Source organism: Elephas maximus, chromosome 24 (genome assembly GCF_024166365.1).
Source record: "Elephas maximus indicus isolate mEleMax1 chromosome 24, mEleMax1 primary haplotype, whole genome shotgun sequence".
Taxonomy (NCBI): Eukaryota; Metazoa; Chordata; class Mammalia; order Proboscidea; family Elephantidae; genus Elephas; species Elephas maximus.
Window position 1 is genome coordinate 243,349 of NC_064842.1, and position 15,268 is coordinate 258,616.

Below are 15,268 nucleotides of genomic sequence, written 5' to 3' on the forward strand. Positions count from 1 at the left end.
CAACACACAAGCTCCCACAGTACAACAAACTGACAGACGCGTGGGGGACTTTTTGAATACAGCTCCACGTTTTCATTTTGCACTGGACCCTGCAAATTGTGTAGCCAATCAGAAGTTATTCTCAACATTTATATCCAAATGGTCCCATTAGGATTAAATTCTGTATATACCATAAAAGCGTAAGAGTTAGTTTCTGAATGTTCAGATATCATTAGTTGTCTTTGGTAGAATTATATTACCAACTGTGTAATAAAGCAGTTTATATAAAGGAGCTATTTCATCTCATTATTAACCCTTCATAACTTGGTCTTATTTCATTAAGCTGAAATGATTAGCCTAGCCAGGAAAACATCACATGAAAAAATGTGATGGGGGCAGCAAAGACTGCTAATTCATATTAAAAATTAGACATCCAAAAACACCAAAATCCAAAAGTTTGCTCAAAGGTGGGAAAATACAAAGTTTGAGCTTAGACCAGGCTTCTCGAGAGTGGCACTTTTGCCATTCTGTGGTGGGGGCTATCCTGTGCACTGTAGAAAGTTAGCAGCATCCCTGGCAGCATCTGGTGGTACTTCCCCCCAGCCCCCAATCATGACAATCAAAAGTATCTCCAGACATTGCCATCTGTCCCCTGGGGGGTAAGATCGCCCTCCCGGATGAGGAACACTGGCTGGGACAGATTAATGAGATGTGAGAAAGTGCCATTGTAGCTCAGGAGCAGACGGGGCTCAGGAGCAGATATGGCTTGGGAGCAGACACGGCTCTCCTGTAATGCCTGCGAGTCAGACACACACTCCTTCCACCAAGAGGTCGATAAATGAAAGAGACAAACATAGGAAAACTAAAGAACTCTTTTTGTTTAGTGAGATAGAGGGGGGTAAATAATGGCCAGCTTACATACCGTAAAATAGAGTAAATTTCACATATACTGTTAAAAAGAGTAAAAAGGGAAAAAAAATATACATCACAGTGATGAACTTTCACAAAAGATGATAGATTTGCACTATAGAGTAGTGAGATATTTAGAAGACAGATGTCAGGTTATTGTGACCCATTTGTATGCAATTAAGTTTTCTAGGAAGCTCAAGAACATTTAAAACCTCAGACTTAAATTTTAAACCTAGACATGACAATCGTAAGCACACCACTCAGTCACTGAAAACTTCTCAGTTAAGTGCCACTCCCGGGTAAGTATTTTTTCCTAACGTTATTTGCCCCAAGATTTACAACTTGGCGCCTCGTGTTTCCAGTGTAATCGCACACACGATTAAAAACCCGACCAACCAGGAAAGCGTCATTCTTTCTATAAAATGTTCTCAGCTGTGAGTAAAACAAGGAAAAACGAGGGAAGGTGTGGGCACTTTCTACAACTGTTTCTAAAGAACAGGAAAAGCAATTCGAAGGATCGTGCTTCCTGTACAAAAGGCGTGGCTCATAGAACCGAGTGTACAAAGCTACAGCAGTTGACTATCAGTCTTTAAAGGCTTGGCTGCATTACATACTGCACAGCTCGAGGCCTCCTCCCGAGGCTAGCGCATGCCCAGTATCTGTCTGCTTTTGAGGTGGTAATTTTTCTCAATATCTGACAGGGCTTGAGCACGCAGCTGAGCAGCATGAAGCCTTTTCTTCAGATCTCTGCACTTGGATTTCGAAGTCAGCAGATTCTCTGAATTCTCACTCCTCATGACATTCTCTTTACTTTCCCCACTGAAATGAACTTTTTTCTTAATCATCGAGGATGGAAGATCAAGGTCTTTAAAAAAAAAAAGAGAGGGTTTTGAGTTACTAGAACAGGAGCTCAACCCCTCTACACTCATCATGCTACCTATACTTCCTCAAAATATTTACCTTCCACTGCTCATCTGAAATCCAGGTAGGCGGGGAGAGGGGGCCCTGGCAGAAATCAATCAGCCCTCTAGTCCACAGCACTGAAAAAGTAACCTTGGAATGTTCCGAAAATCAAGGAACATACAGTTTTCTCTCTTTAACAGTTAACTTTTCCTCCAAAGGTTAAAGGCACTGGAGATTATAAGCCATAATGTTAAATTTCTAGAAATCAATGTTATTTATCCCTATTCTTGAAAATAAGTGTCATTTTATCTAGAACACATTACTTCCAGAAAAGCATGGCAGCAAGAGCTCATTCTTATAGGGTCTCCACAGTTCTGGTTAAGAGTTCAAAAACACTTAGATCAAAGAAGCTTAAATGACTTGAAACTTGTTTCAAACAGAACATAAATTAAGTTCAGTATGGCAAAAGTAATGACAAGGAAAATCAAGTAACAATGTAGTGGAAAAAGGGAACTGTTTTTTTTTTTTTACGGGAAAAACTAAATGATCATATTTACTTAAAGTGGCAACACTATTAGCTCTTGACAGAACTATTTGGGGGCTGGGGTTTGCAAGCTTGAAATCCGTACCATTTTATTTTTCCTTTGTGTTCATTTAAAGGAAATACGCTCAGGCATTTATTGAGCTCATAGTACAGGCTGCTGTAACCCAAAGGCCCTACTGGAGTGGGGGCAACACACCACAAACAGACAAACAAGTAGCTATGAGAACTGGGAGATGGGGGAAGTGCTATGGGAAAAAAGAAGGCTGGAAAGGGAGCCAGGAGTGCTGGGTGGCGTTCGGAGTGACCAGAGCAAGCCTCACACCTGATGAAGATGAGGAGGAAGTAAGCCTGCTGCTGTCTGGACGACAGCACTCCAGGCTATAACAGAACCCTTATTTCCATTTAAATGCACATATCAATGAAATCCATCTTAAAATCTGAGACTTTGTAAATCTAAAGTGCTACCACAGTCGTCTTCAGGGGAACACTCATGCGCTGTTCTTCCCTTGTGGCACTAGTCCGTCTTCTGGGTTGGTTCTCATACCTGAATTACTTGCCAGAGATAGGAGCTTCTGCTCCTTCAGCAGGCTGTAATTCTTCAACAGACTCTCCGCTCTTGCCAGTTTATCTTCTGCAAGTCTCTCACGAATACAAATCTCACGTTCCTTTTCTTTAAAAGGCAATGAAAAGAGAAAGAAAGAAATTAACAAGTGGCTTTGGGTATAAAATAATCTACATTTGGTAATCTTACCTCTTTGCCTCACCACGCCTGACTACTGGTTAGCCGTGTTTTGTGAACGATTTCTTACTGCATGCCCTGGTCAGCCTGACGGTGCTAGTTTTGAATTCAGTGTTTTGAGATGTTGTTTACATTATCCTGTAAGGTTGGGTTTACGCCCAACTACAGGGCATGTGCAGGAAGCAAAAACTAAAGCAATCTCTGGTCTCCACTGAGAGCAGACAACAGTTCACTTTCAGGGCCTCGCCTGACCTCACAGTACAAAACCTCCTTCTTCTGTTCGAATAAAACCACCCAAAGGGAAAGAAACAAACCACAACTCAGGAGGCAGTTCTTCAGATTTGTAACAAAGGATATTATTTCCTCATGGCCCAGAATTCAGAAAGTGCTTAGATTCCAGGTACCATATGAAATTACAAAATGCTGAGGTAAGTTTTAAGAACAAGGTTTGTTTTGTTGTTCACAGAATCTTTTGACAAAAGAGTCAAAAATGTTTCCAGATATGCTTGCTATATAGTAAACATATCTTATAATATTTAATTGTCATTAAAAAGTAAAACACTAACCAATGCATTGCACTCTTTATAGGCACATTTAAACATGTAAATTCTATATCCTAGTTTGGTGAGTAGAATCTGGGCTCTTAAAAGCTTGCAAGCGGCCATCTAAGATACAACCACTGGTCTCTACTCGTCTGGAGCAAAAGAGTATGAAGGAAACCAAAGACTCAAAGAAAAAACTAGTCCACAAGACTAACAGCCCACACAATTCACAGCCTCTTCTAACCTGAGACCAGAAGAACTAGATGGTGCCCAGCTACTACTACAGACCATTCTGACCAGGGACATAATAGAAGGTCCAGGATGGAATGGGAGAAAAAATGTAAAACAAAATTCAAGTTCCTAAAAAAGCCCAAACCTACTGAACCAAAAGAGGCTAGAAGAACCCCGGAGACTATTACCTAAAGTACCCTTTTAACTTGGAACTGAAGCTATTTCTGGAGGTCAATTTTCAGCCAAACAATAGATTATATTACAGATTAGTGAGTGATGTGCTCCCTTAAACAATTCAACTATACAAGACCAAATGGTCAACATTTACCCAAACGCAAACACGAGAAGGCAAGGAGGGGCAGAGAGGCTAGATCAGTGGGAATAGAACAAACAGAACGGAAATAATGAGAAGCTGACACATTGTCAAAGTTATAACCAACGTCATGGAACAATGTGTATAAAAATTGTTAAATGGGAACCTACTTTGCTGTGTAAACTTTCACCTAAAGCACAACATTAAATGAATAAATTTGTAAAATGTATGTGAAGTCTGCACTGGGCACAAAGCTGCAGAACTGAGATCAGGGGAGTGAGGGTGACAGGAAACATCCACAACCCATTTCCAATCTCTTCATGTAAAATGAAGAGTCTCCCAGCGGTTGCTACCTTGAGTAATTCTAAAACCTTGGTAGCATTGCTCACCTTGGTGGGGCAGACAGATTTTCACCACCAAAACTAATAATTAGCACCTACTCAGTTACTACCCATCAAGTCAATGTCAACAGCCATCAGGGTATTGTTTATAAACCTAGAATATCTTATACCCATTTCCTCTATTAAATTGCCTGAACACATCTAATTTTACATTGTAGGATTTTAGACCTGGAATAGTGTTGGTCCAGCCATTTTAGAAGGTAGAAGTAATGGCTTTTATTATGGAAGGCAGCAAATTCTAAGACCTTCCTGTACAATGGAAAAACCTTACGGTATTTCAAGAAGAGAAGGAAAGAAGTAACTCTATAGTAAAGTATGAAGGCTACATGTCAGCCATCATGGTGACCAAAAATATAATGGCTAACAACTGATCTCAGAGAAAGAAGTCACGAACACAGGGGCCAGCAAGCTTAGTTATTTAATTTACAATACACACTTTGATGTTTCAAACGTTTATAAGAATTTTCTAATAGAACATACACATAGAGAATATTCTGTTTGAATAAATATTCACACACAAAAAATAACCCTCCTGCAGCTCTCCTCTGCTCCGACCCCCATTCGACTTACGCTCCAATCTTTCTTCTCTGGCTTTGAGGGCTTGCTCTCGTTCCTGTAACTGCAGCTCCCTTAGTTTCAGCTCACTCGTTACAGGGCTGGAATCCTGCAACTTTCCTGACTCTGCTAACCGCCGTCCTCTTCTCTCAGGATTTTTTCTCTGCTGTTCTGCAACCAAGTCTGCTATCAGAGGGTTCTCAAGAATCTCTTCCACGGAAGGCCGGTGGTAATCCTGGGGAAACACGTGGTGTTACAGCCAGGTTTCACAGCACAATGCTCACCCTAAGAAAGCGGTTACATTCAAACGTGTGCACATTTCCAGAGCAAAACAGAGCACTGTTTTATGGGTGAGTCTTAAATATCAGGAAAATAAGTTCATTGGTGGCTATAACTCAAGATTCTGGGTCCACAAAATCATCTAGATTTAACTTACTTTTCCTCCCCTTCAACCTTTTAACCTTTCTAAGGAGGCCCGATCTCTGAAGTACTTTGGGATATCTTGTGCTGGTGCTTGGCAGAGGTCTGTTTTAGGGGAAGGAGTCCCTGGGTGGTGTAAACAGTTAACACACTTGGCTGGTAACTGAAAGGTTGAGGGTTCGCATCTACCCAAAGGCAGCACCTCATAAGAAAGGCCTGGCAATCTACCTAATAAATCAGCCATTGAAAACTCTATGGAGCACAGTTCTACTCAGACATATACGAGGTCTCCAGAAGTTGGAATCAACTCGAAGGCAACTGGTACTGGTTACTTCCCTTACGTCTCTAAGCTACGTTAAGCAGGACACTTTCTCACTGACCTTCTGTTACTTCACCTGTGCCCTTCTTTATGATCCTACAGCATTTCCTTCTCCTCTTCCATCAGCCTGACCCTGCAGAACATCTCCCTCCCCAACCATGGCCAAATCTTTCCCGCATAATCAATCTCTTTATTCAAGCTATTTTCCCACTGCTTTTTTGAGACTTCCCTTTTACTGGTCTCTAAAGTCTCAGCTGGAGCTAGAGGCAGAGTAATAAAATCTTATTTTTGGCCCTTTTCCTTACCACCTGCCACCTTGAGGTAGGCAAGGACAGGGGAAGCTGAGCATTCAGATCCTTTCTGCAATCTTCTCTTGCTACCAACCATCTGTTAGCAGGGCAGAGAGTGGGAAGAGCAATAAAGAATGCACAGAAGGTCGGGCAGCAAGGATGTGCAATCTGCCACATTTATGTTTTCACTTGTGTGAACACAGTATATTTAGCTAAGGAAATATATTTAATGTTCCTTCAGTCTTCATTGCTCTGTAAGAGAGAATATATATATATAGTCATGTACCACTTACGTCTACAATACGTTCTGTGAAATAGGGTGTGATGTGACTTGGACATTGTGCGAACCCCAAGCTACAGGCAGTCCCCAGGTTGTACTCAAGAACGGACTGCCATGAAGCCTATTATATTAAAATTCTGAGTTAAACGCAATGGTTCGTAATAACAAATGCCTGCACCACTTGGTAACGCTCGTGAAAACACTGTGTGGGCTGGAGGTGTTTCTAAAGCATTTTATATGCATAGAAAGGTAAAATATATACTGTACACTAAGACAAACATTTGACTAATTGATGCTAAATAAGAACCGTAGGTACCTACTCCAACCTACCTACAAATTCGACTTAAGGACAGATGTAGGAATGGATCCAGTTTGTAACCTGGGCACTGCGTATACAGAAGAGACATGAGGTACACGTGTTGGCTGTGTGCAGGAAGCTGTAACATTGCCGCGTCCGGTGAAGTCTGCTGCATCCCGTTCTCCAGTTGGGATTTCTGAGCTCTAACTTTATGGGACCATGGATGTATATGTGGTCAGACACTGCCCGAACGGATGTTCCACAGTGCATGACTGTACTCCAGAACTTAACTTAAACAGACAGTGTGTAATTCTATACTCTTTACCTTCAAATTTAACATCCTCGTAATAATGTTATTCAATTCATCAGAGTAACGATATGGGATTCGCCTGAATTTGCCTTCTCTGATCTTCCCAGCTAATTCTTTCTGGTTGAAAGCTGTAAATGGAGGCCTGAAAAAAAAAAGAAAAAGAAATTTTAAAACTGAAAATATATAATAGAAACCAAATCAAAAGTACAATTTAAGCTCTAGTTTGTATTTATACTTCTGAGATTTCTCCCTACAGCTAGGTTTGTCAACCTAGGCACTTTGGCATTTGGGGTCTGTCTTAGTCATCTAGTGCAGCTATAACAGAAATATCACAAGAGGATGGCCTTAACAAAAAGAAATTTATTCTCTCACTGTCTAGTAGGCTACAAGTCCAAATTCAGGGTGTCAGCTCCAGAAGGCCTTCTCTCTCTGTCAGCTCTGGAGAAAGGTCCCTGTCATCAGTCTTCCCTTGTTCTGGGAGCATCTCAGTACCGAAATCTCAGGTCCAAGGGGCACACTCTGCTCCCGGCACTGCTTTCTTGGTGGTATGAGGTTCCCCCCTCTCTGCTAGCTTCCCTTTCATCTCTTGAGAGATAAAAGGTGGTACTGGCCACACCGCAGGCAAACTCCCTTCACGTTGGATCAGGGATGTGGCCTGGGTAAGGGTGTTACAATCCCACCCTAATCCTCTTTAACATAAAATTATAATCACAAAATGGAGGACAACTACACAATACTGGGAATCATGGCCCAACCAAGTTAATACAAACATTTTTGGGGGGACATAATTCAATCCATGGTAGGGTCATATAATTTTTTTGTTGTGGGGGGCTGTCCTGTGCATTATAGACTGTTTAGCAGCATCCCTGACCTCTCCCCACTAGATGCCAGGAGCCTCTCCAGTTATGACAACCAAAGGTATCTGCAGACATTGAAATGTCCCCTAGTTGAGAACCACTGCTCTATAGAATAATTTGGAAGGAAAGCAATGAAAAGAAGAAAAAAGGTAAAGAATCAGAGCTCTTTCCCCAGACCTCTCCCCTAGATCTACGCTTCGTCTTCCGCGTCCTTGCACCAGCCCTAAGCTGCCTAACTGACCTGTGAGCTCTCCCCTGGAGCTACGTGTCAGTCTAGCGGGGAAGCATCTAACCAGTCAAGTAGCTTGAAGTCAACACCCAGCCTTGTGGGTTATAGAATTATGTATCCATCTACCTTAATTTTAACCCAAGGTACAATTCTTTCAGATCTGAACATGCTTTTACTGGCACGGATGCTTTTATTAGCTGAGCCCGGTGGAAGGACAAAGTTTAACCCCCAAACTAGTCATCTTCATCCTACTTACATTAAGGCACACAACTCATACAGCAAACAGCCCAGTGACCAGATGTCCGACTTCTCATTGTAGGACATACGATTCATTTGTTCCTTAGGGGAAAAAAGAAGCAAAAGGGTTAGGGCTTAATTTTGTTTTAAAATTTATAAAACTGCCCCGAGACAAAGTAAAACCTCAAAGTTTGGTAATATTCACTCAAAAAATATATGCTTACATTATATATTTTACATAAGTTTACATATAAATTATGTATTTATAATTTAACAGGCTCCATATTTACAAGTACATATCACAAATACAAATATTTTATATCTAACAAAAACCCTAAATACAAAAGGCTGACTCAGCTTGTGAGCTCTTGTATCACAATAACAAAAGCTGATACCTTATACTTTATCTCCAAATTTGTCATGGAAAAAAGGCGAAGATCTTGTCCTGACATCCTTGTCAGATCTAAGTCATTCACGAACATTGACTAAGTGTCTATAATTCAAATGCGAGTATGAAAGGCCTCTACCTTCAAGACATTCATAATCTAGAAACTCCATTTTAAAACACCCAGAAAAAATTCCAGTATGACCAAAATATATATCTAGCCTACACTGAAATGGTTAGACATAAATGGCTAATTGGATTATTCATTTTTTTTTTCATAGTCCCTCATATCAACCACCCAAACCTAAACCCACTGCCATTGAGTTGATTCCGACTCATAGCGACCCTATAGGACAGAGTAGAACTGCCCCATAGAGTTTTCAAGGAGCACCTGGCAGATTTAAACTGCCAGCCTCCCAGTTAGCAGCTGTAGCACTTAACCACTACACCACCAGGGTTTCCCCATACAAACCACAGCAGTAACTAATAGTCTCGTTGTTTTAATTGTCTGCCTTCCATCCACTTATTTCCACTGCTGTTGCTGCACAACTGTCTACCATTGCTGTTATTCTCAACAGATGCAGAGCTAAGTACCAAAATCTCCAGGTGGGTCTGATACCAGCTCCTACAACCAATGCCTTAGGGAAGGCTGAACTGATCTAATTACAAGGGCAAGAGGGAAAGGAAGAAAAGAATTGCACAGGTGTCAAATTTTTCAAAATCACTTCTAGGTAAGTTTCCTTCATATTAAAGGCTTTCTGTTTGGAAATTGATCCAGAGATAAACGACACTGTTCTGGTCCTGCCTAATCTTAGTCAAAAACAAAATTGTTAATTTACAGAGTTCTATACTGTAATCAGACCTGTTAACATAGCTAAAGATGACTTGGAAACCCCTAGAAATGATTGTGAACTACTAAAAAAATTAATCATAAGCATCTATTCATCTGTATCTGCTCAGATTTCATATGCTAGCATATTGGTGCTATAGCTCTTGATTCAAGTTTTTAAAAAGCTATCAGGCAATATCCATAGAGAGTCATAAACTATTCATAACCTTTTACCCAGTTAATTTCATTTTGAAAGCCATACTCCAATGAAATAACCAAAAAGAAACTAATTCCTAGGAAGATATACATAGCAGGGCTTCTTAGAATGGGGAGAAATTTTGGAAACAATATATCTAGCCATAGAGGAAGTGGATAAGTGAAGTGACTGCAGCTGCATTAAAAGGAAAGAGTGACAAAAGAGAACAGGCACAAAAAGTTAGCACTTTAAACATATGTTACCTGAAGTGGCTCCACCTCTTGAGCTATTAATCATCTAGAGAATTTGTTAAAATGCAGAGTCCAAAAAAAAAAAGCTGAGTCCAGGGACCTGCCCAGAGATTCCAAATCAGGGTTTGCGTTTGGGGCTCAGGAATCTGCACGTTCAACAAGCACCTCACGTGAGTCTAATGTGAGTGTCCAGGGCCACACTGCAGGAAACACTGTTGTTGAAGGTAGGGACAGAGTCTATTTCATCTTTGTAATCCCAGACCTTAGCACATGGTAGTCATTCAATAAACACTTGAATTGAATTGCTGATATAAAGTTGAATGGTCTTGTAGTTCACTTAGAAAAAAATATCAATTTAAAATGAAACCATATTATTAATTCTTAGCACATGAATATAACTAAACAGCAAACAACTCAATTTCTCTGCATTTGAGCACTTAGCATTAAGTTAAAGGTACTATCCAAATTCTGTAATACTTACAGGAGACATGTAATATGGTGTACCAACAAATGTTTTTGCAAAGCTCGTATCATGGTTTAATATTCTAGCGAGCCCAAAGTCTCCAAGCTTGACATTTTGCTTGCCATCCAGGAAGACATTGGCTGGTTTCAGGTCCCGATGCAGCACAGTATGGCCACCATCACTTCGTCTGTGACACTCCTTTAGGGCCAGAGTCAACTGAGTCATCACTCGAAGAACAAACTCTTCATCTAAGTATTGTCTGAAACCAAGGCAGTTATACAATGTAAAAGTTCTGAATAAAATTATTACAAAGATGGAATAATGTGAATCATCTAGTTTTTAAAGTGTATAAATAGGAAGAAAGAGTATTATTTTGATAAACACGGGTATGTGAACTTTGATTCACCACGGATTTTCTCAAGTACAGTGGATCCGCCAAATACAAGAACACTCTTCCATATTACTAAAAAGCACCCTATCCCAGATCCTAGATGCTTAACCAAAATAAAACTAGACTCATTTCCAGCTTCCATTTAAAAGATTACATTACCTTTCCTTGGTTCCCTTTGTAATCACACTAGCTAGGTCCCCTCCTTCACAATATTCCATTACTATGTACAGTGTTGTGTTGGTCCGGTCAATAATTCGATCATAGTAACGGACAATGTTTGGATGTTTCAGTTCACGAAGCAAATTCACTTCAGAAACGAGCATTTGTTTCTCAGCCTCTGTCATGGAGCCATAGTCAAGCTCTTTCCAAACTAATATCTGAAATAAGAATTCCAAGATATGAATGAACTCATTATATTCAAAATGAATAATGAAAGTTCCAAAGCTTAAAAAATTACCCCATTTATTAAATATGTCCTACAATCAATGTCATCATCATCTACATTTAGTTCAAAAACCTTAAGGAGCCCTGAGTTTATTTGCATAATCTTCCTGTAGAGGAAGTGATCCCCCAGCCGCCAGCCCCCCAGCCCACGTTGTTTGGTGAGAGGTTGCAAAAAGGTTATTTTATCAAAGCTGGGGCCCAGGAGAGGGAAACCCCGGGCCATTCCGACCGCCCAGGCTTTCCCCGGCTGGAGAGACCTCAGCAAAGACCCCTCCAATCAGCAGCCACGCAGTTGCCTCGCCATTGTTTCGTTCTGGGGAAGCTCTACCTACACACACATTAGGAAATATGAATCCAATAATCCTAATAATGGGCATTTTAAGTGAGTTCTGACTGCAAGGAGTAAGGTTCGGCTGTCACCCAGAGAGGGTTCTCCAGAGATCAGAGCAGGAAAAAGGAAGGAAATCGGAGAGAGGGGAGAAACGGACGCACGCAGCTAAGACGGTCTCCGGCCCCTTAACGAGGGAAGACAGTCAGCCGCAGACCCACGCCCGGCTGTTCCGGGTACCCAGCCCTCTAACCCTAACCCTAACCCAAGGCCGGCTGTTCCGGGTACCCAGCCCTCTAATTCTAACCCTAACCCTAACGCTAACCCTAACTCTAACCCTAACCCACGGCCGGCTGTTCCGGGTACCCAGCCCTCTAACCCTAACCCTAACGCTAACGCCCACAACCCCAGGCCTCTCACTTCCCTTCGGGGCGCAGGGCGCTTGCCCCCGGGAGACCGGAGCCGCGGAAGAAGCGGGGACGGGGACCAGGAAGGGGACTGGGCAGGGGACGGCGCCGGGGACGGGGACGGGGACGGGGACCGGGCAGGGGACGGCCCGGGGGCTCACCTTGCCGTCGCTCCTCCTCCGGATCTTCTGGCAGCGGCCGTAGGAGCCCGTGCCGATGGTGTGCAGCACCTCATAGTCCTCGGCCCGGGACGGCATGGCCGGGTCCGCCGGGCTCGCGTCGCCTCCTGCCGGCCGCGGTGACGCCTCCCGGACCCGGAGACCCTCCGCGCCGAGACTGCGGTAGAGCCGACCCCGTTTAACCGTCGCGGGCCCTGACCTCGTAGTCTATTGGCTGGCGGTGGGGTCGCTCCGCCTCTCTGATTGGCTAAGAGAAACACAACACCTCCCTGGGCATCTTGGGAAAAGTGTATCACTAGGCAACCGCGTCGGCGTCGGCGTCCGCCTGGGATTTCAGTCTCGAGGGAGGAAGAGGCGGAGCTAAACCAGGGAAGGGGCGGGGGAAAGGAAGCGGGTCCGGGCACCTTATCTCTCCGGCGGAAATCCCGAGGTAACCGAGGTCCCGGAACCTACGTCTCCTGAGACCCTTTTACACACCGCTTCAAACAACTGCCTTCTAACCTTTCTACTCGGACCTCTCGCACTACCCACTCCGCTCTGCACAGCGCCCTCCGCCCTCCGTTCCCTGAACCTGGCACCTGAATCCCGGTATCCTGAACCTGGCGCCTGAATTCCCGAATCCTGAACCTGGCACCTGAATTCCCGAATCCTGAACCTGGCACCTGAATTCCCGTATCCTGAACCTGGCACCTGAATTCCCGTATCCTGAACCTGGCACCTGAATCCCGGTATCCTGAACCTGGCACCTGAATTCCCGTATCCTGAACCTGGCACCTGAATCCCGGTATCCTGAACCTGGCGCCTGAATTCCCGAATCCTGAACCTGGCACCTGAATTCCCGAATCCTGAACCTGGCACCTGAATTCCCGTATCCTGAACCTGGCACCTGAATCCCGGTATCCTGAACCTGGCACCTGAATTCCCATATCCTGAACCTGGCGCCTGAATTCCCAAATCCTGAACCTGGCACCTGAATTCCCGTATCCTGAACCTGGCACCTGAATTCCCGTATCCTGAACCTGGCACCTGAATTCCCGTATCCTGAACCTGGCACCTGAATTCCCGTATCCTGAACCTGGCACCTGAATTCCCGTATCCTGAACCTGGCACCTGAATCCCGGTATCCTGAACCTGGCACCTGAATTCCCATATCCTGAACCTGGCGCCTGAATTCCCAAATCCTGAACCTGGCACCTGAATTCCCGTATCCTGAACCTGGCACCTGAATTCCCATATCCTGAACCTGGCACCTGAATTCCCGAATCCTGAACCTGGCACCTGAATTCCCATATCCTGAACCTGGCACCTGAATTCCCATATCCTGAACCTGGCGCCTGAATTCCCATATCCTGAACCTGGCGCCTGAATTCCCAAATCCTGAACCTGGCACCTGAATTCCCATATCCTGAACCTGGCACCTGAATTCCCGAATTCTGAACCTGGCACCTGAATTCCCATATCCTGAACCTGGCACCTGAATTCCCAAATCCTGAACCTGGCACCTGAATTTCCATATCCTGAACCTGGCACCTGAATTCCCATATCCTGAACCTGGCACCTGAATTCCCATATCCTGAACCTGGCACCTGAATTCCCGTATCCTGAACCTGGCGCCTGAATTCCCGTATCCTGAACCTGGCGCCTGAATTCCCGTATCCTGAACCTGGCGCCTGAATTCCCGAATCCTGAACCTGGCACCTGAATTCCCGTATCCTGAACCTGGTACCTGAATCCTGGTATCCTGAGCCTGGCACCTGAATTCTTGGATCCTGAAGACGGCGGGACCTGAGAAAAATACAGTCCCTCACTGAAAAATAGTGAATTAGTGCTTACTGTGATGCAGGACTGTGCTAAGCGCGTTGTACGTATTATCTCGTTCATCCCTCGACACAAACCTATAAAGCAGGAATTAGTGTTATTTCCCATGAGGAAACTGAAGCACAGAAAGGTTAAATTATTTGCCTTAGGTTTAACAGAATTGAGGCATAAACAGTGGATACTCATAGTAATCACTCAAGGCTTACTGTGACTTCAGGGTGCAGCCATCACATCAAAATGAAACCAAACTCTCTGCCCTGTAGTAGATTCTGACTCATAGCAACCCTAAAAGACAGGGTAGAACTGCCTGGTAGAGTTCCCAAGGAGTGCCTGGAGCATTCGAACTGCTGACTGTTTAGTTAGTAGCTGCAGCACTTAACCACTACACCATCGGGGTTTCCACAGGTGTCATAGACTGTATTTCTGAACACCAACTTTGGAGGCCTGTTCAATCAGCATGAGGATGTCTACAAATGTCAGGGAAGAGTATGGAAGTCCCTGATGTTCTGGAATATGCAAGAGAATATGGAATGACAAACTGATGAGGAATGATGTTGCATTCATCATCAAAAAGAACATTTCAGAATCTATCCTGAAGTACAACGCTGTCAGTGATACAATAAGATCCAAAGGCCTACAAGGAAGACTGGTTAATACGACTGTCATTCAAATCTGTGCACTGTCATGGATTGAATTGTGTCCCCAAATAATATCTGTCAACTTGGCAGGGTCATCATTCCCAGTATTGTATGATTGTCTACCATTTTATCATCTGATTTGATTTCCGTATGTGTAGTAAATTCTATCACTATAATGTAATAAAATGGATTAGCACCAGTCATGGTGATGAGATCTACAAGATTAGATAGTGTCTTAAGCCAATCTCTTTTGAGATACAGAAGAGAGAAGTGAACAGAGAGATGGGGGACCTCATACCACCAAGAAAGCAGTGCCAGGAGGAGAGAGCATCCTTTGGACCTGAGGTTACTGGGCTGAGATGCTCCCAGACCAAGGGAAGACTGACGACAAGGACCTTCCTCCAGAGCTGACAGAGAAAGCCTTCCCCTGGAGCCAGTGCCCTGAATTCAGACTTCTAGCCTACTGGACTGTGAAAGAATAAGTTTCTCTTTGTTAAAGCCAGCCACTTGTGGTATTTTGTTATAGCAGCACTAGATAACTAAGACATGCACCAACCACTAAGGCCAAATATGAAGAAATTGA

General features: G+C 43.5%; 1 protein-coding gene and 1 long non-coding RNA gene across 2 annotated transcripts; both read right to left on the reverse strand.

Moving 5' to 3' along the window:
• Window positions 1–868: 868 nt before the first annotated feature.
• NEK2 (NIMA related kinase 2) lies at window positions 869–12,519 on the reverse strand. Its single transcript, XM_049868555.1, has 8 exons — window positions 12,212–12,519; window positions 11,031–11,248; window positions 10,499–10,739; window positions 8,376–8,458; window positions 7,049–7,175; window positions 5,132–5,351; window positions 2,880–3,005; window positions 869–1,753 (listed from the first exon to the last, which is right to left on the reverse strand). Exons 1-8 carry the CDS (start codon window positions 12,305–12,307, stop codon window positions 1,530–1,532), a joined length of 1,335 nt encoding a protein of 444 aa, XP_049724512.1. The 5' UTR covers window positions 12,308–12,519; the 3' UTR covers window positions 869–1,529.
• Window positions 12,520–12,862: 343 nt separating this feature from the next.
• On the reverse strand, window positions 12,863–13,747 carry LOC126066858 (uncharacterized). The gene is made up of 3 exons (XR_007515281.1): window positions 13,725–13,747; window positions 13,473–13,500; window positions 12,863–12,912 (listed from the first exon to the last, which is right to left on the reverse strand). It is a non-coding gene; the product is annotated as an uncharacterized LOC126066858 (long non-coding RNA).
• Window positions 13,748–15,268: the final 1,521 nt, after the last annotated feature.

Coding starts and splice junctions, on each gene's coding strand:
- NEK2 (XM_049868555.1), bottom strand. CDS start 12,307: ATGCCGTCCCGGGCCGAGGACTATGAGGTGCTGCACACCATCGGCACG. Junction 8,459..10,498: donor CACCATATTACATGTCTCCT/GTAAGTATTACA, acceptor TTTTCCCCTAAG/GAACAAATGAATCGTATGTC. Junction 7,176..8,375: donor TATGAGTTGTGTGCCTTAAT/GTAAGTAGGATG, acceptor TTTTTTTTTCAG/GCCTCCATTTACAGCTTTCA.